Source organism: Zootoca vivipara, chromosome Z (assembly GCF_963506605.1).
Source record: "Zootoca vivipara chromosome Z, rZooViv1.1, whole genome shotgun sequence".
Lineage (NCBI taxonomy): Eukaryota > Metazoa > Chordata > Lepidosauria > Squamata > Lacertidae > Zootoca > Zootoca vivipara.
Window position 1 is genome coordinate 3,126,550 of NC_083294.1, and position 24,288 is coordinate 3,150,837.

Consider the following 24,288-nt stretch of genomic DNA (forward strand, 5'->3'; position numbering starts at 1 on the left):
AGAAGTGACTAGTGGGGTGCCACAGGGTTCTGTCTTGGGCCCAGTCTTATTCAACCTCTTTATCAAGGACTTGGATGATGGGCTTTAGGGCATCCTGATCAGGTTTGCAGATTACACCAATTTGGGAGGGGTGGCTAATACCCCAGAGGACAGGATCACACTTCCAAATGACCTTAACAGATTAGACAACTGGGCCAAAGCAAACAAGATGAATTTTAACAGGGAGAAACATAAAGTACTACACTTGGGCAAAAATAATAATAATGAAAGGCACAAATACAGGATGGGTGACACCTGGCTTGAGAGCAGTACATGTGAAAAGAATCTAGGAGTCTTGGTAGACCACAAACTTGACATGAGTCAGCAGTGTGATGCAGCAGCTCAAAAAGCCAATGCAATTCTGGGCTGAATCAATAGGAGTATAGCATCTAGATCAGGGGTGTCAAACTCAAATTCATCGGGGGCCGCATCAGCAGTTTGGTCACCCTCAAAGGGCCGGTTGTATCTGTAGGACTATGTGTCCACTCTTTATTATCATAAATTATTGTCACTGCATTCAATTATTACTGTTTTTTGTAATAATGTAAGTAATAACTAGCTCTGAAAGCAGAAACATAGTCAGAATAATGGCAAGTAGATATTCAAATGTACAATTATTGTACAATTTATTGAAAAATGATTTTTGGTAACTGCACTGGGTGGTGGAGGCTCGCTAGGGTTTCATGCAGGACCTTTGCAGAGCTACTAGTACCTGGAGATGCTGGGGTCCTTCTGCATGCAGGACAGATGTTCTGCCAGTGAGCCACCACCCTTCACCAAAGGGACTGGCTGAGGTTGACTCAATGGAGCTGCTCTCCTGGTTCCAGGGTTTAAGGCAGGCATCCCCAAACTGCGGCCCTCCAGATGTTTTGGCCTACAACTCCCATGATCCCTCGCTAACAAGACCAGTGGTCAGTGAAGATGGGAATTGTAGTCCAAAACATCTGGAGGGCCGAAGTTTGGGGAAGCCTGGTTTAAGGGCCAGAAGTATAAAGCAGCATCCTATGTTTCTGAGGAGAGGGAGAGGGAGGGGAGGGAGGGAGGGAGGAAGGAAGGAAGAAAAGAGGGAGTGGGAGGGAGAGAGGAAGGAAGGAAGGAAAGAGGGGAGAGAAAGAAGAGTAGGAAATAAGGAAGGGAATAAAGAAGGAAAGAAAAAGAAAGAGGGAGAGAAGACGAAAAGGGAGAAAGAAGGAAGGAAGTAGAGGGAAAGAAAGAATAAGAATGAGGGAGAGGAAGAAAGATGGGAAGGACGGAAGGAAGAAAGGAAGAAAGAAAGAAAGAAAGAAAGAAAAGAGGGAGCAGGAGGGAGAGAGGAAGGAAAGAGGTGAGAGAAAGAAGAGTAGGAAAGAAGGAATAAAGAAGGAAAGAAAAAGAAAGAGGGAGAGAAGACAGAGATAAAGAAGGAAGGAAGGAGAGGGAAAGAAAGAATAAGAACGAGAGAGAGGAAGAAAGAAAGGGAAGGGGGGGTTGCCACCTTGATTCAGCGCCAGAAAAGAGCGCGAAGGGACCCAGGGGCAAAAAGCATTTCCCATGCAGCGTGAGGCAGCGGGTGTCCGTTTTAGAAGTGCGTAAAGCCTCAGAGTTGCACGTTCGTGAGGCTGAGCCGCTGCTGAGCTCACGTTCATGAGGCAGAGCCGCGCAGGAGGAGGAGGAGGTGAGGCAAGAGGAGGAGGAGGAGGAGGCGGCTTCCCGGGTCGGTGCCCGGCAGCACCGTGCGGAGAGTCCCGAGCCTCTGGGACGCAGCAGTGCTCTGTAGCACTTTGAATCCTCCTCCTCCTCCACACGGCACTGCTGGGTGCTTTGTCTGTGCTTCAGCAGCAGCAGCCGTTTCCAGGCGCCGAGCCGTGGCAGGAGGAGGAGGATTCAAAGCTGTTTGTCGGCGCTTTGTCGGCGCGGCGCTTCAGCAGCAAGGTTGCGCTGCTGGGTCCCGCTGGCTGGGGCGCTCGGCGGGCCACATGACAAGGTCTGGCGGGCCGGATTTGGCCCCCAGGCCTTGTGTTTGACACCCGTGATCTAGATCAAGGGAAATAATAGGGCCACTGTTTTGTTATGGCGAGTATATCCCAAACTCTATATTTTGACTGAAAAAGTAGGGGGTCGTCTTATACGCCCAGTCGCCGTATTCGCCGGCATATACGGTATTATTATTATTATTTGTTTCGACTTTGTCAGAACAACATGGCTACCTACCTTTTTTTTAAAAAAAGGAGACAGACAGACAGACAGAATAGGGTGGGAGCCTCTCTCCCCAACCCCGAAGCCTGGGTTGGTGTCCCCCCCCCATCTCCTGGCCGCTTTAATTGGAGGCTGCCGTGAAACTGACCTTGTTCCCCCTTGCATATTTTCCAGCATTAACATGAAAAGTCTCCCAGCTTTGGCAACGAAGAACCAAACCTTCCGCCTCACCTTTAAGGTCTCGGTTGCCAAATAAGGAGTGGCTTTTCTGCACGACAATGGGAGGCATTTTAAAATGCGCTGAAGACAGGAAAGCGGCTTTCTCTGCCTCTGCATAGCAATGGTGACCCCTCAAATATAATCAAGAGCCTGCTTTCGCCCTCGGTCCGCTCCATCTCTGTGTTTGAATTGCAAATGGGCAATGTGGGGTTGACCTCCGGAGAGGTCAGGCTGCTGTATATAAGGTCCTCCTCTAATATGATCGCAGACATTGAATGGAAATCCCCTCCCCTCCCACCTCCGTTTGCGGTCCGGGGTTTTCAAGGCACCCACAATCATTTTTCCACTGCCTCCTTGTGAATGGGAGCGAAAGATCGTTAAGAGAGGGAAAGCATGGCAGCTTCATTTGATGCCCAGGGACATCTTTTTTTTACAAAAATGAAATAAAAGCAAAGGCGGCCTTTTTTGCCCCGTTTCACAAATGGAAGAAGGTGGCCCGTGTCAAGCTGTCATCTTGCTCGGTCTCATTTGAAAGCCAGCTCCGTGGAATTGGGCGGCACAAGGGAAAAGCCAGAAGGAGGGAGAAACACGCGGTTTTCTGGCCCTGCAAATGCTGAAAGGACGCCATCAATGGCCAGCTGCAAATGAGGCCGCTAGTTTATTTGCTAGTTCCAACGGGGGAATTGTATTTCAACCCCTTGTATTTTGCAGCCTTTCAGCTGCACCGTTTTCGGGGCCTATAATGCCACAGTACAGTGGGTGGGAGCTCGTTCGATATTAGACCATCATCTTGATGATGAGCCAAAGGTTTTTAGCCGTAAAATGGATATTCTTTGGGGAAAGTGTGCCTGCATGGATGGGCAGAGAGCAGTTCCTCTTCCTTCACATCTGAGCATGATACGTAATTCTTCCTTGGCGATCACTCGTAGCCGAGTAAGAGTGTCTTCTCCAACTGGTAGACGTCCAACAATGAGTCTTCTTCTTCTTATTTGGCGATCACTCATAGCCGAATAAGATTGTCTTCCATCAACATGGGTTTAACAATGGGTCTGTAAGTGACTGGGGAGGCCAATTCTGGATCCACACGTCCTTCCGCAGGAGGGACATTGGTTTCCAGGCGGGAGTTGATCCCGGTGTGGATTTGCCAAGCATGCCTTCCTCATAGAATCATAGAGTTGGAAGAGACCACAAGGGCTTACTTATTTTCTTTAATAAGTATGGTACAGTTTAACTGCCTATCACTATGGCTTCTTTTTAGGGTATGGCTTATTTTTGGGGTATGGCTTATTTTCGGGGTGTGGCTTATTTTCGGGGTATGGCATTTTTTCGGAGAAACACAGTACATACTCAGTTTGGGCACGGCCCATGAACATTGCCGCAAGCTCCCCGTGATAATTTATCCAGCCATTTCTCAGGGCTCTCTTGAGAATCATAGAATCATACAGTTGGAAGAGACCACCATCCAGAGGGCCATCCAGTCCAACCCCCTGCCAAGCAGGAAACACCATCAAGGCGTTCCTGACATATGGCTGACAGCAACGCGTAGCCGGGTCAGCTAGTAGAATCATAAAATCCTAGAGTTGGAAGAGACCACAAGGGCCATCCAGTCCAACCCCCTGCCAAGCAGGAAACACCATCAAAGCATTCTTGACATATTCTTTCTATACCCAAAGAAGGAGAATTAAAGACCCCCAAAGAAGGAGGCTCCACCACACTCCTTGGCAGCAAATTCCACTGCCGAACAGCTCTTACTGTCAGGAAGTTCTTCCTAATGTTGAGGTGGAATCTTCTTTCTTGTAGCTTGAATCCATTGCTCCGTGTCCGCTTCTCTGGAGCAGCAGAAAACAACCTTTCACCGTCCTCTATATGACATCCTTTGATATATTTGAACATGGCTATCATATCACCAATTAACCTTCTCTTCTCCAGGCTAAACATACCCAGCTTCCTAAGCTGTTCCTCATAAGGCATCGTTTCCAGGCCTTTGACTATTTTGGTTGCCCTCTTCTGGACACGTTCCAGCTTTTCAGTATCCTTCTTGAACTATGGTGCCCAGAACTGGACACAGTACTCCAGGTGAGGTCTGACCAGAGCAGAATACAGGGGTACTATTACTTCCCTTGATCTAGATCAGGCATCCCCAAACGTCGGCCCTCCAGATTTTTGGACTACAATTCCCATCTTCCCCGGCCACTGGTCCTGTTAGCTAGGGATCATGGGAGTTGTAGGCCAAAACATCTGGAGGGCCGCAGTTTGGGAATGCCTGATCTAGATGCTATACTCCTATTGATGCAGCCCAGAATTGCATTGGCTTTTTGAGCTGCTGCATCACACTGTTGACTCATGTCAAGCTGGTGGTCTACGAAGACTCCTAGATCCTTTTCACATGTACTGCTCCCAAGCCAGGTGTCACCCATAATTCCCCCCCCTTTTTTTGGCCAAGTGAAGTACTTTACATTTCTCCGTTAAAATTCATCTGGTTTGCTTTGGCCCAGTTGTCTCATCTGTTAAGGTCATTTGGAAGTGTGATCCTGTCCTCTAGGGTATTACCCCCACCTCCCCATTTGGTGTCATCTGCAAACTTGCTCAGGATGCCCTCAAGCCCATCATCCAAGTCATTGATAAAAATGTTGAAGAACACTGGGCCCAAGACAGAACCCTGTGGCACCCCACTAGTCACTTTTCTCCAGGATGAGGAGGAGCCATTGTTTAGCACCCTTTGGGTTTGGTCAGCCAGCCCGATACAAATCCACTGAATGGTAGCATTGCCTAGCCCGCATTTTACTACAGTGGTCCCTCGACTTACGAATTACTCGACACCCAAAGTTTTCGACTTACGAATGGGAAAAATGGCCGCATGCTTCCGAATTTTTCTACATCTGAACGGAAACCGTTGGCGGCTTTTAATGCGATGTCCTCGACTTACGAAATTTAAATGTGGTTTCCTCGACTTACGAATTTCCCCGAATACCGTCTATTCCAGGGTACAAGACGAATGGGTTTATAAGACGACCCCCAACTTTTCCAGTTAAAATATTGGGTTTGGGATATACTCGCCGTATAAGAAATACAACCCGGCGTGTAAGACGACCCCCTGACTTTTGAGAAGATTTCACTGGGTTAAAAAGTATAGTGGTCCCTCTACTTACGTATTTAATGCGTTCTGAACGCACATTCGTAAGTCGAAAAAAATTGTAAGTTGCATCCCATAGGAATGCATTGGGAGAACAAATTCGTAAGTCGAAGAAACCCTATCTAAAAATTCGTAAGTAGAAAAAACCCTATCTAAACCGCATCCAAGATGGCGGACGGAGCTCCGTTCGTAAGGAGAAACATTCGTAAGTCGAGTTATTCGTAAGTAGAGGTGCCACTGTAGTCTTATACGCAGGAATATAATATTTCTTTTCCTAGGGGAAACCACATTTCGACTGACGAACTTTTCGACCTACAAATGTCAATTCGGAACGGATAACGTTTGTAAGTCGAGGGACCACTGTAGCTTATTTACAAGAATATCATGGGGGCCTTGTCCCTCCTCCCATTTTTTTGGCGCAAGGGGCACACATCCCACATCGGGTCTTAATGTATTTGAGGTTTTTTTGTCTGTGAATATTTATAACAGTCGGAAAAACCCAGGGAAGCTGGTAATGCATTTTGAAGTGTCTTAACAGCACACCGCCACGCAGCGCTCTATTGATCACATAATGCGTTTCCTGGCCAAGGAGTTCATATACTTTTTTTCTTGTTCTTTTAAGAATACAAACTCCAAGTACCTTTTGCTTCAAGCGGTTTTTCACCTCCTTTAGTCCCATCCTTGCATGATCTTTTGCCTGCATGGAAAAGAAAGGGGGGTGGAGGGAGATTAATTTAAGTCAGAAACCCTGTTCTGGCTGCAGAGGCAACTGGGCTTCATTTCCACCCACCAAGACCCACCTTTTCTCATTACTGGGAATACAGCTAAAACTGGGAAAATTAGAATATTGTCGAAAAGTGCATTGATTTATTATTTTTATTTTCCTTTTAATTTTGACAAATGCTTTCTTTTGGAAATTCCACCGGAATGAAACAAATAGTTACAAGAATACAAAAAATAAATAAACATCGCTATGACATTTCATAGAATCATAGAGTTGGAAGAGACCACAAGGGCCATCCAGTCCAACCCCCTGCCAAGCAGGAAACACCAGCAAAGCTTTCTTGACATAAGCCTGTCAAGCCTCTGCTTAAAGACCTCCAAAGAAGGAGACTCCACCACACTCCTTGGCAGCAAATTACACTGCCGAACAGCTGTTACTGTCAGGAAGTTCTTCCTAATGTTTAGGTGGAATCTTCTTTCTTGTAGTTTGAATCCATTGCTCCGTGTCCGCTTCTCTGGAGCAGCAGAAAGCAATCTTTCATGAATTACACTAGCTGGTCCTGCCACGCGTTGCTGTGGCTCATCATTCATTTTGCTATTAGATGTTTCCTTCCTTGTAAATTGCTTTGAGACTATTTAACTGGGAAGGGATATGCCTCCCTCCTAGAGGGAGTTCTACAGGTGAAACGGGAAAAATTAGAATTTCGTCGAAAAGTTAGCTTTGCCCAATACTAGTGTTTAATTTGCTATTAATAGTGAGCTGTGTTCCAGCAAACCAGATTGCAAATATCTGTGCCCTTGAGAACTCGATGATGATGATGAATTTATTAATTCATAGAACTTCTTTTTCTGCAGCTCTTGGAACACTATTTGGCATTCTACAGGTGAAACTGGGGAAATTAGAATATCGTTGTAAAGTCAATTGATTTCAGGAATGCAACTTAAAAGGCGAAACCAATCTGTAGGATAAATTCTTGGTATCCCATTACTCTTCCAATTTCCCCCCTTTAAGGAATCTAGCTGCTGATGTTGCATACATTAGAACACAGGTGAAAATCATAAAATTAGAATATCGTCAAAAAGTGCATTGGTTTCAGTAATGCAATTTCTTTCTTTTTTTTAATATCCTTTTTAATTTTGACAAATGCTTTCTTTTGGAAATTCCACCGGAATGAAACAAATAGTTACAAGAATACAAAAATAAAGAAAAATAAACATCGCTAGGACATTTCATGAATTACACTAGCTGGTCCTGCCACGTGTTGCTGTGGCTCATCATTCATTTCACTATTTGATGTTTCCTTCCTTGTAAATTGCTTTGAGACTCTTTAACTGGGAAGGGATATGCCTCCCTCCTAGACAGAGTTCTACAGGTGAAACGGGGAAAATTAGAATATCGTCGAACAGTTAACTTTGCCCAATACTAGTGTTTAATTTGCTATTAATAGTGAGCTGTGTGCAAGCAAACCAGATTGCAAATATCTGTGCCCGTGAGAACTTGATGATGATGATGATGATGATGATGAATTTATTATCTGCCGCCCTTGGAACACTGTTTGGCATTCTACAGGTGAAACTCCGAAAATTAGAATATTGTTGTAAAGTGCATTGATTTCAGTAATGCAACTTCTTTTTTATTTATTTTCCTTTTCCTTTTGACAAATGCTTTCTTTTGGAAATTCCACAGGAAGAAAATAAATAGTTACAATAATAGAAAAAGAAACAAAAACAAACACCGCTATTCCATTTCATTAATTTCATTCCGTTTATAATTAACCCACCTAACGGCAAATAATTACAATTACAACAGATCAAGGCTTGATATATCTTGCTTTGCATGTCATGCATCTATCCTATAGATTGCTTTCGCCTTTTAAGTTGCATTCCTGAAATCAATGCACTTTTCGATGATATTCTAATTTTGCGAGTTTCACCTGTATGTGTCTGATTAATTTTATGTATTTACTTGGGGCCACTTCAGCCAAAGTTGGAATTTGGGAAATATTTTGCAATTCTGTGGCATGTGTGTTGACTTTGTATATACAGGTGAAACTCAGAAAAATTAGAATATCGTCAAAAAGTGCATTGGTTTCAGTAATGCAACTTCTTGTTTATTTTCCTTTTTATTTTAAAAATTGCTTTCTTTTGGAAATTCCACAGGAATAAAACAAATAGTTACAATAATAGAAAAAGAAACAAAAACAAACACCGCTATTCTATTTCATTAATAACATTCCATTTATAATTAACCCGCCTAACGGCAAATCATTACAATTGCAACAAATCAAGGCTTGACATATCTTGCTTTGCATGTCACACATCTATCTCATATACAGTGGTGTCTCGTCTTACGAATTTAATCCGTTCCGTAGGCACCTTCGTAGGTCGAAAAATTCGTAAGTCGAAAAGCGCCATTGGAAACGCAATTTCCCATAGGATTGCATTGGAAACGGAAAAATTCGTAAGTCGGAGCAACCCCATCTAAAAATCCGCAAGCTGAAAAAACCCTATTTAAAACCGCCGCGGTTTCTGTTCGGGTGTAGAGAAATCCGTAAGCGTGCGGCCATTTGCCCCATTCGTAAGTCAAAAAATTCGGTAGTCCAGTGGTTCATAAGTCGAAGTACCACTGTACAGTCACACCTTGACATCTGAACGCTTCGACTTCCGAAGGTTTAGACTTCCGAAGTCAATAACCCTCGGAAGTCTTTTTGGCTCGTGTGGTTGGCGCATGCGCCATAACGGTGCTTCGAGAACAGAAAACCTTGACTTACAAAGACAGCCACAGAACGGATCGTCTTCGAAAGTCGAGGGACCACCGAATCTCGCTTTGCATGTCACGCATCTATCTCATATATTGGTTTCACCTTTTAAATTTTGTCATTGAAAGAAATACACTTTTTGACGATATTCTAATTTTCCGAGTTTCACCTGTTTAGGTAGGGGTGGGGGTCCATCAAACCGAAGACATAATGGGTATAGAAAGAAATACACATACAAGAGGTTAAAAAACAATATTTAATGAGGGGGAAAGAGATTTTGCTTGCAGAGAATACACTGCCTCCTAAAGCCTAGGTATCTTGCTCTATCCTCTAATTATTTTTTTATGTGTGTTGCATGGTAAGCGTAAGGGTAAGAAGACTCACTAGGGCAGGACCTGACTCTTAGCAGCCTCTAAGGAAGGCTCATAAGCAAACTTCCTAGCTTTTTGCACTACTCTCTGGATGATTCAGTGATTCTACTAGCTGACCCGGCCACGCGTTGCTGTCAGCCATATGAAAAGAATGCTTTGATGGTGTTTCCTGCTTGGCAGGGGGTTGGACTGGATGGCCCTTATGGTCTCTTCCAACTCTATGATTCTATGATTCTATGGTGAGAATCTATCAGTTTCATAATCTACCGTATTTTCCGCTCCACAAGGCACACTTTTTTCCTCCTAAAAAGGAAGAGGAAATGTCTGTGCATCTGATGGGGCAAATGTGTGGTCCCTGGAGCCGAATTGCCCAGGGGCGAAAGGCAGATCGTGCAATTTTTTTTTAATATAGAAAGAGCTAAAGGCTAACAAGAGGGGAAGAGAGTGTTGAAAGGAACCCGCTCAGCAGCTGATTGCAAGAGATCGGGGAGGGAGATAACAGAGCTAGCTCCCTTCCTTGCCCCTCCCTTGCCTAGACCTCAATTGTTGTCTGCAGAGGGAGACATGTGACTGGCTGATTAGATTATCTGTCTGGAAACTGTAGAAATGGTTCCCTTTCCTTTCCGAAAGAAGCTGCAGAACTGTGAGCTGAACTCCATAAAAACAGGATTTTTCCCCTTTGCAAAGTAAGCTCAACAACTTTGAGCTGATCCCCCAAAAAATGCAGCTTTCCCCCTTTGAAAAAAAGCTTGCTCAGGATGCCCTCAAGCCCATAATCCAAGTCATTGATAAAGATGTTGAAGAAGACTCAAAAGAGAGCAGGGCAATTAAAGGCACAGAAGTCCTGTCCTCTGTTGAGTCTGGCAACCCTAATTGCAGACCGTCGGTGGGCTTCAAACCAACCCCAGCCTCCCCCGATATATTTGCACTTTCTTTGCAACTTTATGACACTTACAAACTTGTAGACTGTCTTCATGGCAGGGTTGGCCTTGGTCTTGACGGTATTCAAAATGGCGCCACTTCCTTTCTGGAAGGAGGGAAAGGGACAACGTGAGAAACTGTTACTGGTGCAGAAGAGCCCACTTGACGCCCGCTTTGGAATGCAAATTTCTGCAAAAAACAACAACAACAACAAAAGTCTTGCAAATCCGCCTGAGCAATACAAAAGGCTTCAACCATTTTGCTCTTGACATCCAGTTTCAGTGGTTCCTCGACTTACAAAGGCGATCCGTTCCGCGGCGCTCTTCATCTTGATTAAGTTTGCTATTTATTTAATGAATTTGAATCCAGCCTGTTAATAAATGTTTTATTTCCTCATATTCTTTTAACTTCAACTGTCCTTCCTTTTATACGAATAGATCTTTATCTTTTCCCCACTTTCCGTCTGAATTGTTCTTGTTCACGGTTCATATTTCCACGGGTGACAGCCATCTTGGGGTTTGAGGCTCTAGTAGCCCTTTATGTTTCTCCCATATTTTTATTAATGATTTTTTTATAACATGACTATTGAACTCTTTATTTACTTTAACTTTATCCTCCCCCAAATATGCATGCCAACCGAACTTATTTTGGTAATCCTCCAAATCAAATAATTTATGATTTTCTAGCATAATCCATTATTTTATCCACAGGAACCCCACCGCGTCGTGATATAGATTCAACTCTGGCAATGCCAGTCCTCCCCTATTTTTTACATCAATCATTAATTTATATTTGATTCTTGCGGGTTTACTATTCCATATGAATTTACTAATGCAGTGGTACCTCTATTTACAAATTTAATGCGTTCCGAACGCACATTCACAAGTAAAAAAAATTTGTAAGTCGAATCCCATAGGAATGCATTGGGAGAAAAAATTCGTAAGCCGAAGCAACCCTATCTAAAAATTCATAAGTCGAAAAAATCCTATCTAAACCGCATCCAAGATGGCGGGCGGAGCACTGTTCGTAAGTAGAAACGTTCATAAGTCGAGTTATTCGTAAGTAGAGATACCATTGTATTTTTTCCATTTCCGTGCTTGCCCTGCTTCTTCCTTTAAGAAATTAAATACAGTGGTACCTCGACCTCCGAATGCCTCAACTTCCGAAGGTTTCGACTTGCGAAGTCGGCAAACCTGGAAGTCTTTTCGCCGCATGCGCATTGATTAAGTTTCAATGCATTCCTATGGGAAACTGGGACTCGCTGGACAAAAAATTCGTTACATGAATTGACCCGTGGAAAGAATTAATTTCGTCTAGCGAGGCACCACTGTACAGGTGAAATTAGAATATTGTTGGAAAGTGCATTTCTTTCAATAACAAAATTTAAAAGGCGAAACCAATATATGAGATAGATGCATGACATGCAAAGCAAGGTATGTCAAGCCTTGATTTGTTGTCAGTGTAAATATTTGTCATTAGGCAGGTCAATTATAAATGGAATGGAATTAATGATGAGCCCCAGCAACGCGTGGCAGGGACAGCTAGTGTAATGAATGAAATATCATAGCAATGTTTATTTTTCGTTATTTTTGTATTCTTGTAACTATTTGTTTTATTCCTGTGGAATTTCCAAAAGAATGCATTTGAAAAATTAAAATTAAAATAAAATATAAGAAGTTGCATTACCAAAATCAATGCACTTTTCGACGATATTCTAATTTTCTGAGTTTCACCTTTATATACAAACTCGACACACATGCCACAGAATTGCAAAATATTTCCCAAATTCCAACTTTGGCTGAAGTGGCCCTAAGTAAATACATAAAATTAATCAGACACATACAGGTGAAACTCGGAAAATTAGAATATAATCGAAAAGTGTGTTGATTTCAGGAATGCAACTTAAAAGGCGAAAGCAATCTATAGGATAGATGCATGATATGCAAAGCAAGATATATCAAGCCTTGATTTGTTGTAATTATTTGTCGTTAGGCGGGTTAATTATAAATGGAATGCAATTAATGAAATGGAATAGCGGTGTTTGTTTTTGTTTCTTTTTCTATTATTGTAACTATTTATTTTCTTCCTGTGGAATTTCCAAAAGAAAGCATTTGTCAAAAGGAAAAGGAAAATTAAAATTAAGAAGTTGCATTTACTGAAACCAATGCACTTTTCGACGATATTCTAATTTTATGATTTTCACCTGTGTCCTTATGTATGCAACATCAGCAGCTAGATTCCTTATAGGGAAAAAATTAGAAGAGTAATAGGATACCAATAATATATCCTATAGATTGGTTTCGCCTTTTAAGTTGCATTCCTGAAATCAATGCACTTTTCGACGATATTCTAATTTCCCCAGTTTCACCTGTAGAATGCCAAAAAGTGTTCCAAGAGCTGCAGAAAAAGAAGTGGTATGAATTAATAAATTCATCACCATCATCATCATCGAGTTCTCAAAGGCACAGATATTTGCAATTATGGTTTGCTGGAACACAGCTCACTGTTAATAGCAAATTAAACATTAGTATTGGGCAAAGTTAATTATTGGTTTTGAAAAATAACTGTGCCTGAGTGGGGGTGGGGGTGGGGGTGGGTGGCCAGGGCTGGCAGGGAGGATATCCACCTTTTGTGCACGCTGGATTTTATCAAAATAATGCATTATGCAGCAAAAGCCAGCGCGAGCTGCGAAATAAATAAAACACTAACTGAACAACTAGATTATTCTGTCTGACATATCAGAGCCTTGTGCGTCTTTTCTGGTTATGCCTCCTGTATGTGGAATTCGGCCCTTCTGGAAGAAGATGGATTTATCCTGTCCCCCGTTCTGCCCGGTGGAAGAACGGCAGTTTCAGACTGATGTGGGAGAAGGCACTTCACACTCAGATACAGATTGGAAAATCCGAATATCATCAAAAAGTGCCTTGATTTCAGAAATGCAACTTAAAAGATGAAACCAATCTATGAGATAGAGGCATGGCATGCAAAGCAAGGTATGTCAAGCCTTTATTTCTTGTCACTGTAATTATTTGTTGTTAGGCGGGTCAATTATGAATGGAATGGAATTAATGATGAGCCACAGCAATGTGTGGCAGGGCCAGCTAGTGTAATTAATGAAACGTCACAGCGATGTTTATTTTTCTTTATTTTTGTATTCTTGTAACTATTTCTTTTATTCTTGTGGAATTTCCAAAAGAAAGCATACATCAAAATTAAAAGGAAAATAAAAAAAAATAAGAAATCAATGCACTCTTCGACGATATTCTAATGTAAGAACCATGGATAATGGTATCAAGATCATTCTGTCATTTTTGAGATTGCATCCCATTACAGCTTTTGCCACTCTTTTGTTGACTATGAGGGCCACTCCATTTCTTCTATGAGATTATTGCCCACAGTACTAGATATGATAGTCATCCGAACTGAATTCGCCCATTCCCTTCCATTTTAGTTCACTGATGTCCAGGATGTCAATATTTATTCTTGCCATCTCATTTTTGACCACATCTACCGGTAGCTTACCATTATCCATGGTTCTTACATTCCAGGTTCCTATGCAATATTTTTATTTACAGCATCGGACTTTCCTTTCGCTTCCAGGCATATCCGCAACTGAGCGACCTTTCGGCTTTGGCCCAGCCGCTTCATCAGCTCTGAATCTACTTGTACTTGTCCTCCGCTCTTCCTCAGTAGCATGTTGGACGCCTTCCGACCTGAGGGGCTCATCTTCCAGCGTCATAACTTTTATATGCCTGTTGTCTTTGTCCATGGAGTTTTCTTGGCAGGGATACTGAAGTGGCTTGCCAGTTCCTTCTCCAGGTGGATCACGTTTAGTCAAAACTCTCCCCTATGACCTGTCCATCTTGGGTGGCCCTGCATGGCATAGCTCATAGCTTCTCTGAGTTATTCAAGCCCCTTCGCCACGACAACGCAAGTGAAACTCGGAAAATTAGAATATCGTCGGAAGGTGTGTTTATTTCAGTAACGCAATTTAAAAGGTGAAACCAATCTATGAGATAGAGGCATGGCATGCAAAGCAAGGTATGTCAAGCCTTGATTTGTTGTCTATGTCATTATTTGTCGTTAGGCGGGTCAACTATAAATGGAATGTTTATTTTTTCTTTATTTTTGTATTTTCGTAACTATTTTGTATTCTTGTAACTATTTGTTTTATTCCTGTGGAATTTCCAAAAGAAAGCATTTGTCAAAATTAAAAGGGAAACAAAAAATAATCCGTTGCATTACTGAAATCAATGCACCTTTCGGTGATATTCTAATTTTCTGAGCTTCACCTGTATCTGAGTGTGAAGTGACTTCTCCCACATCAGTCTGAAACTGCTTATGCCCACCGTTCTTCCACCGGGCAGAACGGGGGACAGGATAAATCCATCTCTTTGCAGAAGGGCCAAATTACACGTACAGGAGACACAACCAGAAAAGACGCACAAGGCTCTGATATGTCAGACAGAATAGTGTTTTATTTATTTTGCAGCTCATGCTGGCTTTTGCTGCATAATGCATTATTGTGATAAATAAAATCCAGCGTGCACAGAAGATGGATATCCTCGCTGCCAGCCCAGCCCATGGCACCCCCCACCCCCCACAGATCTTTTTTAAAACCAATAATTAACTTTCCCCAATACAGGTGGAACTCGGAAAATTAGAATCTCATCGAAAAGTGCATTGATTTCAGTAATGCAATCCATGCAAATTTATTTACCATTACTTCCCTTGATCTAGATGCTATACTCCTATTGATTCAGCCCAGAATTGCATTAGCTTTTTGGGCTGCTGCATCACACTGTTGACTCATGTCAAGTTTGTGGTCTACCAAGACTCCTAGATCCTTTTCACATGTACTGCTATCAAGCCAGGTGTCACCCATCCTGTATTTGTGCCTTTCATTTTTTTTGCCCAAGTGTAGTACTTTACATTTCTCCTTGTTCAAATTCATGTTCATAGAATCATAGAATCATAAAGTTGGAAGAGTGCTCATGTCTGGGCACCGGAAATCGGGCAGAGCGGAACCGGAAGTCGCTTCTAAGCATGCGTAGAAGCGACTTCCGGTGCTGCTCTGCCCATGTCTGGGCACCAGAAGTCGCTTCTACGCATGTCCAGACAGGGGAGTACCCAGGATCAAAATGGGGGGGGAGGGGAAGAGAGAGGGAAGGAAGAAATCATAGAATCATAGAGTTGGAAGAGACAACAAGGGCCATCCAGTCCAACCCCCTGCCAAGCAGGAAACACCATCAAAGCGTTCTTGACATATGCCTGTCAAGCCTCTGCTTAAAGACCTCCAAAGAAGGAGACTCCACCACACTCCTTGGCAGCAAACTCCACTGCTGAGCAGCTTTTACTGTCAGGAAGTTCTTCCTAATGTTGAGGTGGAATCTTCTTTCTTGTAGTTTGAATCCATTGCTCCGTGTCCGCTTCTCTGGAGCAGCAGAAAACAACCTTTCTCCCTCCTCTATATGACATCCTTTGATATATTTGAACATGGCTATCATATCACCCCTTAACCTTCTCTTCTCCAGGCTAAACATACCCAGCTCCCTAAGCCGTTCCTCATAAGGCATCGTTTCCAGGCCTTGGACCATTTTGGTTGCTCTCCTCTGGACACGTTCCAGCTTGTCAGTATCCTTCTTGAACTGTGGTGCCCAGAACTGGACACAGTACTCCAGGTGAGGTCTGACCAGAGCAGAATACAGTGGTACTATTACTTCCCTTGATCTAGATGCTATACTCCTATTGATGCAGCCCAGAATTGCATTGGCTTTTTGAGCTGCTGCATCACACTGTTGACTCATGTCAAGTTTGTGGTCTACCAGGACTCCTAGATCCTTTTCACTTGTCCTGCTCTCAAGCCAGGTTTCACCCATCTTTCAAAAAAAAATTACCCAAGTGGAGTACTTTACATTTCTCCCTGTTCAAAATCATCTTGTTTGATTTGGCCCAGTTGTCTAATCTGTTCAAGTCATTTTGAAGTGTGATCCTGTTCTCTGGGGTATCTGGTTTGCATCTTGATGCTATATGACTCAGAAATTGCAGAAAGATCAGAATAAGGAGCAGCTGGGATGTTGGGGATACTTACCCTAACTGTTGACAGCCACTGGAGATACAACTTGTCACTACCTGACACAAAGAGGCAAGCACACAGGTGAGAATTGGCAGCAATAATTTACCATCAGCAGACACCCCCCCCCTCCAAGGCAATGCAACTACGCTAGAGTTGCAACCTCCTTTGGGAGGACAACACATTTAAGTTAGCTCCCCACTTGCCCCCTCCCGTTACTTTTCTTCTGGGGGTTGGGGTAGTGGAGAAAACCAGCGTGGCAGGCCCTGCCACGTGTTGCTGTGGCTTAGTCTGTGAAATGGGCCCTCAAAGTCCCCCTTCAGACTCCCCTGTAGGCCCCAATGGGCTGTTACGTGTCGGTGGGGAGATCTCCCCGGAGGGCGGGGATCGGATTGTGGATCGGGTAGGATGGTGAAGGTCAAGACCTATTGGGGGGGATCTCTGGGTAGTGAGGGGGATCTCTGGGGTAGGTACCTCCATGGTGCGAGGGGGTCCTTGGGGAGCGGGCTACTGTTGGGGTGGCCTGGTCCCTGGCAGAGGTCTGTTCTCCGGGGTGGGCTGTGTCCCGGGGTGGTGGGGTGGATGGAGAGTGGCCGTTATTTTGCCAGTGGGCGGGATTTAGGGTGTATGTTGGATTTTGATTGGTGGGGTGGATGGGGAGTGGGCGGGATTTTGGCAGTATGCTGGATGTTGTTTGTGGGATATCCACTGGCAGAGGCACTTTTTGTATACAAATCCAGGTTTCTACCTGTCCTAGGTGTGTGTATGGACAACGTAAGTGGATAGAGACACTCTCACATGCGCTCCTGATGTTGTGGGCAAATTTGAGGACGATCGAGTAAGCGGTTGTGGAGAAAGGTGCATTGGAACAAACATGTACCCTCTACATTTATATATATATATATATAGATTTATAAGACTTCAGTGACCCCCCCCCCAGGGTAAAAAAAGGGGGGGCACATTATCTACCTGGGCCGGGCCTCTGCCTGGCTCTGCAAGGGCCTGCCCCCCCATAAAAACTAGGGCAATTAGTGAGATAACAGCTCCTTCTGACTGTGTCTTCATAGAAAAGAGCAAGAAAGAGCCCGCTTTTTATTCACGTCTAAATATAGCAAGGAGTCTTGTTTAAATATAGAAAGCTGCTCTGAGAGTTGTTTGTGTCTCCGTCCCCGCATCAACACTCCTAGCTCCAGCTTCCCCGTCAGCGGGCCAACCTTGAATCCCTGGTTTGATTCAAGAGGAAGCTGGTGTGAAGGAAAGGCACTGGGCACTCCAATGTCAAAAGAGCCCCCTAGCCCATAGCTGCCAAGTCTCCCGGTGAAAAATCCGGAATCAGCAGCGGCGCGGCATGGGAAGTTGCTTCTACGCATGTCTGGACACATGGGCGTACCCAGCGAGGGGCAGGGGGGCAGCTGCCCCCCGAAGCAAAAAATAAAATTACTGTATTTTACGGACCATAACCCGCACCTTTCCCCTCCGAAAACTGAAGGGGAAAAGTCACTGTGGGTTATGGAAATCGGGCTGTTTCTGCCCCCTCCGCGGCTGCAGCCGGCAACAGGGACGTGGGGGGGGGAGCAGACTGAGCTGGGGGGGAAGACAGGCGCTCCATCCTTCCTTCCATCCTTCCTCCCCCCTCTTTCTTTCTTCCTTTTTCTCTCTCTCTCCCTCCCTCCCTCCCACTTCCTGACAGTAAGAGCTGTTCGACAGTGGAACTTGCTGCCAAGGAGTGTGGTGGAGTCTCCTTCTTTGGAGGTCTTTAAGCAGAGGCTTGACAGCCATATGTCAAGAATGCTTTGATGGTGTTTCCTGCTTGGCAGGGGGTTGGACTGGATGGCCCTTGTGGTCTCTTCCAACTCTAGGATTCTATGATTCCTTCCTTCTCTCTCTTCCTTCCCTCTCTCTTCCCCTCTCTTGCCCCCACACCAGTTTTGATCCTGGGTACGCCCCTGTCTGGACATGCGTAGAAGCAACTTCCGGTGCCCAGACATGGGCAGAGCAGCACCGGAAGTCACTTCTATGCATGCTTAGAAGCGACTTCCGGTGCCGCTCTGCCCAATTTCCGGTGCCCAGACATGAGCAGAGCGGCACTCGAAATCGATTCTGTGCATGTCCAGACATGTGCAGAAGGAGCCTCCCTGGCAGGTAGGAAATCGGGGGGATTGATGGGATTTTTTTTTTATTTGGGGTAACAGTGGGAAACGGATTCAAATCTGGGGGTTTCCCACGAAAAACAGGAGACTTGGCAGCTATGCCCTAGCCACACAGGGCTCCCCTTGAAGAGGTACCAAAACTACAGCATGAGGCAGCCCACAAGACCCACAAAAATGAAATCCACTAAGGGACAAAAGAAAAAGGCTGCCAAGGACCAAGCTTGGGAGAGCATTCTGACTTCAACTGAATCTCCAATTCACGGGCTTTCAAAATTTGTTTCTACGTTCGCTAATACAGTGGTACCTCAACTTCCGAATGCCTCGACTTCCGACTTCCGAAGGTTTCGACTTCCGAAGTCCGCAAACCCGGAAGTATTTTCGCCACGCCTGTGCAGAAGCAGCGTGTGCGGTCTGTGCCTGCGCAAAGCGCAAAATCATGCTTCGCACATGTGCAAAATGGACGCTTCGACACCCAAAGGTTTCGGATTACGAAGAGCGCTGCGGAACGGATCGCCTTCATAAGTCGAGGTACCACTGTAGGTATCTTATGTTATTTCCTAAATTATTTGACTTCTAAGGCACCCAGGAGACACCAGCAGTATAGAGGTAAAGGTAAAGGTCAAGGGACCCCTGACCGTTAGGTCCAGTCGTGACCGACTCTGGGGTTGCGGTGCTCATCTCACGTTATTGGCAGAGGGAGTCAGCACACAACTTCCAGGTCATGTGGCCAGCATGACAATATCGCTTATGGCAAACCAGAGCAGCGCACAGAAACACCGTTTACCTTCCCGCTGTAGCGGTACCTATTTATCTACTTTTGATGTGCTTTCGAACTGCTAGGTTGGCAGAAGCTGGGACCGAGCAACGGGAGCTCACCCCGTCACAGGGATTCGAACCGCCAACCTTCTGATCGGCAAGCCCTAGGCTCTGTGGTTTAACCCACAGCGCCATCCGCGCCCCATAGCAGTACAGAGATATGCCGGAGTTACAACTTTATTATGAAGCAGCATGTTTATGCTGGCTGAGAGAATAGAGATAGAGATATAAGTTTTTTCTGCTTTTCATTTCTTATTTTGTCCCCCAGGCCTTTATGTAACTTACAACCACACCACCGTGGCCAGGATGGAACCTAATTAATTGTCGACAGCATGAAGTTTTGAAAAGTGCAGGCACAGACCAGCTTGAGGAGAAACCTTCCCTTACTAATCCTGCTTAAATGTCAGAAAGTGGTGGTGGGGGATGAGTGTTCGGACCCCTGGGCTCTCACTTGTGGGGTGCCTCAGGGTTCTGTCCTCTCCCCCATGCTTTTTAACATCTACATGCAGCCGCTGGGAGAGATCATCAGGGGGTTTGGGTTGGGTGTTCATCAGTATGCGGATGATACCCAGCTCTACCTCTCTTTCCAATCAGAACCAGTGAAGGCAGTGAAGGTCCTGTGTGAGTACCTGGAGGCGGTTGGAGGATGGATGGCGGCTTGAATCCTGACAAGACAGAAGTACTGTTTTGGGGGGACAGGGGGCGGGAGGGTGTGGGGGACTCCCTGGTCCTGAATGGGATAACTGTGCCCCTGAAGGACCAGGTGCGCAGCCTGGGAGTCATTTTGGACTCACAGCTGTCCATGGAGGCACAGGTTAATTCTGTGTCCAGGGCGGCTGTCTACCAGCTCCATCTGGTATGCAGGCTGAGGCCCTACCTGCCCACAGACTGTCTCGCCAGAGTGGTGCATGCTCTGGTTATCTCTCGCTTGGACTACTGCAGTGCGCTCTACGTGGGGCTACCTTTGAAGGTGAGCCAGAAACTGCAATTAATCTAGAATGCGGCAGCTAGACTGGTGACTGGGAGAGGCCACTGAGACCACATAACACCGGTCCTAAGAGACCTAAATTGGCTCCAAGTACGTTTCCGAGCACAATTCAAAGTGTTGGTGCTGACCTTGAAAGCCCTAAATGGCCTTGGTCCTGTATACCTGAAGGAGCATCTCCACCCCCATCGTTTAGCCCGGACACTGAGATCCAGCGCCGAGGGCCTTCTGGCGGTTCCCTCACTGCGAGAAGCCAAGCTACAGGGAACCAGGCAGAGGGCCTTCTCGGTGGTGGCACCCGCCCTGTGGAACGCCCTCCCATCGGAGGTCAAGGAGATAAACAACTACCTGTCATTTAGGAAACACCTCAAGGCAGCCCTGTTTAATCTGTGATATTTTAATGTATTTTGGTATTTGTTGGAAGCCGCGCAGGGTGGCGGGGGAAACCAGGCCAGAGGGGCGAGGTATAAATAAATAAATAAATAAATAAATAAATAAATATGTTTGATGCTGTACTGTTTTTAATATTCGGTTGGAAGCCGCCCAGAGTGGTGGGGAAAACCCAGCCAGATGGGTGGGGTATAAATAATAAGAATAAAATAATAATTTTGGTGCAAACAGAAGGGTCATCTCCTTTGCTCGCCATTTCAAAGTCGTACCCACCAACTCCTTACCGGCATATTCACCCATGTTGATCTCTTCCTCAAAGACATCGCTGAAACCTTCTCCGGAGTTGAGAAGATCAAGGCGGCCATCAATAAACTTCGGGAGGAGAAAAAGAAAGGACCAAGAAGGGATCATAAAGCCCTGAAGGTGCTAACACTCCCTCTCTTTTTCAAGGCATCTCATATTACTATTATACCAGGGTAGAGATTAGGATGGGTCATTAAAAAAAAAAATCGAAAATGTTTCCTCCCTTGATCTTATCTCAGGCGTATGGTATAAACATAGTCAAATTTCAAATTGGGGACAAATCGCTTAATATTTAGACCCTGCTCCTCCAGATTGAAATTTGGCCTCACTACGAGTGATAAAAACATAGGAGTTTGACTCATTTAATTCTCAGGATGTTCAATTGTGAACTAATAAACCTAAATTTTAGGTTTTATGGAGAGCAATAATAGTTGCATGCTATTATTTTCTGCAATCTTTATTTATTTAAGATCAAACATGTTGATAATTGACATGAAAAATGGTAGGAGGTTACTAGTAGGAGGTGACTAGAGCATCTAGGATAGTTATTGGAGAGAAAAGACGTGACGCTACCATCAAAACAACAATGAACAATCACTCTAAATTCCCAAAACAAGAGACAAAGAAGGACTTTGCACCAAAATAGACATTTAGTGTAATGCATAAAAGCATATTTTTAGCATTATATACAGTAATATGGTGTACATGTACAATGTATATATTGCATAAGGCATAATTTTATTAATTACACAAAATGTAAGCATTTAGTACAATTTATACCAAGGAATTAAGTCTAAGGTGATGTTTTGACGCAACACATAATATGAGTGGCGTTTTATTGTTTATGTTTACTTGCTTAGTACACCGTTTGCCTAATTGTTCCATATCATTTTTTTCAAAACCATTGGTTTTTCATGTAAATTATCAACATATTTGCAATAAATATTGCAGAAAATAATAGTATACAACTATTATTGCTCTACATAAAACCTAAAATTTATGTCTATTAGTTCACAATTTAACATACAGTGGTACCTCGGTTTATGAACACAATTGGTTCCGGAAGTCTGTTCATAAACTGAAGCATTCATAAACTGAAGCGAACTTTCCCATGGAAAGTAATGGAAAGTGGATTAATCTGTTCCAGACGGGTCCGTGGAGTACTCAACCTGAAGCGTACTTAACCCGAAGCATGGGTGTAATTGGTTCTGGAAGTCTGTTCATAAACTGAAGCGTTCATAAACTGAAGTGAACTTTCCCATTGAAAGTAATGGAAAGTGAATTAATCCGTTACAGATGGGTCTGCGGTGTTCGTAAACCGAAAATTCATAAACCGAGGTGTTCATAAACCGAGGTTCCACTGTACTGAAAATTAAATGAGTCAAATCCCCATGTTTTTATCACTCGCAGTGAGGCCAAATTTCAATCTGGAGAAGCAGGGTCTCAATATTAACCGATTTGTCCCAAATTTGAAATTTGACTATGTTTATACCATACGCCTGAGATAAGTTCAAGGGAGGAAACATTTTCAAAAAAATTTTTTTTACGACCCACCCTACTAGAGATCCACTGCCCAAACTTTCTTGCTTGGTGGGGCCTCCAATATAAAACTGGAAGGGACGTGCGACGGAGAGCCAGAGGTAGAAGACTACCGTGTTTTTTGGACCCTAACACGCACTTTCCCCCTCCTAAAATGGAAGGGGGAAAGTCGCTGCGTGTTATGGAATGAATGCTAGAGCCCGAGTCCGTGCCAGAGCCAGAGCCCATGCAAAGAGCCCGAGCCGCGTGCAGCGGGAAACCGGCTCTCAGGCTGCTTCCAGGACAGCGAGCGAGGTGAAAGGAGAGACGGAAGGGAGCCCCTTCCGCCCCTCCTCCTAGCTTCCCTCCTTCCTTTCTTCCCTCCTTTCTTCCCTTCCTCGTCCTCTCTCTATCACTCCTTCCTTCTCTCTCTCTCTCTCTCTCTCTCTCTCTCTCTCTCTCTCTCTCTCTCTCTCTCTCTCTCTCTCTCATACCTGCCAATTCCCGGACCACAGAATCCGGGACCGGCAGCCGTGCAATACCGGAAGTTGCATAGACGTAACTTCCGGCATCGCTTTGCCCATCTATGGGCACCAAAAATGGCCGCCACCGACACCGGAAGTCGCGCCTACGCACTTCCAGACATGCGTAGACGCGACTTTCGACGCCGGACATTTTTGGTGCCCATAGATGGGCAAAGCAGAGGGGGGGGGGAAAGGCCGCCGGCAGGAGAATATAAGGGAGAAAAACGGGAGATGAAGAGATACGGGGGACCGTTGGGAAACGGTATAAAAAACAGGGGTTTCCGGGGGAAAACAGGGTACTTGGCAGCTATGTCTCTCCCACCCCACCCTCCCTTTCTCTCTCTCTCACCCTTTCCTTCCTTCCTTCCCTCCCTCCCTCCTTCCTTCCCTCCCTCTTCCCCCTCTCCCCCCTTCCTTCCCCTCCCTCCCTTTTCCAACTTGAATAAAATATTGGGGGGCGGGTAGGTAAGCCCCACCTCACATACCGTATCAGCCTCCGCCGTGTTCAGCGAGAAGCGGGGAGAGCAGCGGAGGGATGCTGCACGTTCTTCCCCGCCAACCCCCACTGCTTCCTTCGCTCCCCCCCTCCAGCGCCCCCCCATCCCAGCCTTTTAGAGTAGGAAAACTAGGGGGGAATTTTTTTCTCGTTTTCCTCCTAAAAAAAGTAGGTGCATGTTATGGTCCAAAAAATACGGTATGTCGGGTTTTACGATTACAGTGGTACCCCGCAAGAAGAACGCCTCACGCAACAAAAAAATCGCAAAACGAAAGCGTTTGTGATTTTTTTGAAGACTTGCAAAACGAAGCCGTCTATGGCCGTGCTTTGTAAGATGAAGCAGTCTCATGACGGGAGGGGAAGCCGCCGCTTACCTTTAGGACTCCGCCGGTGACATCCACGGCCACCGTTTTCTGCCTCCTGCGGCGGTGCGGCACTCATGGCGGCCTCTGCGGCTCTGGCCTTGCCCTCCTCGGCGGCCATGGTGGCCTCCGCGGCTCCTCCCCAGCGAGCTGGCAGGATCCGCCAGGAGCAGCAGCGGGGCTCGCCAGGCGGCCCTTGGCGGGAACAGTGGCAGCACCTGAAGGAGCGGAGGCTGCGGTGGGAGGAGACCCCTGGCCCTTGTCCTGCTTCCCCCTCCCCAGAGCCTTGAAGACTTCCGGCCGTGGCGGGTGAGTCGGTCCCTCTTTTTTT

The 24,288-nt window shown here is 45.1% G+C and overlaps 1 protein-coding gene across 1 annotated transcript in view; it reads right to left on the reverse strand.

Annotated features, from left to right (window-relative positions):
- Positions 1–24,288, reverse strand: part of DENND1A (DENN domain containing 1A) — a 264,483-nt gene that overhangs the window by 39,786 nt on the left and 200,409 nt on the right. Inside the window, exons 15-18 of the mRNA XM_060270319.1 lie at positions 21,039–21,126; positions 16,432–16,472; positions 10,375–10,446; positions 6,207–6,263 (exon numbers count right to left, since the gene is read on the reverse strand). Coding sequence (XP_060126302.1) covers positions 6,207–6,263; positions 10,375–10,446; positions 16,432–16,472; positions 21,039–21,126 — 258 coding nt within the window. The remainder of the gene's footprint in view (positions 1–6,206; positions 6,264–10,374; positions 10,447–16,431; positions 16,473–21,038; positions 21,127–24,288) is intronic.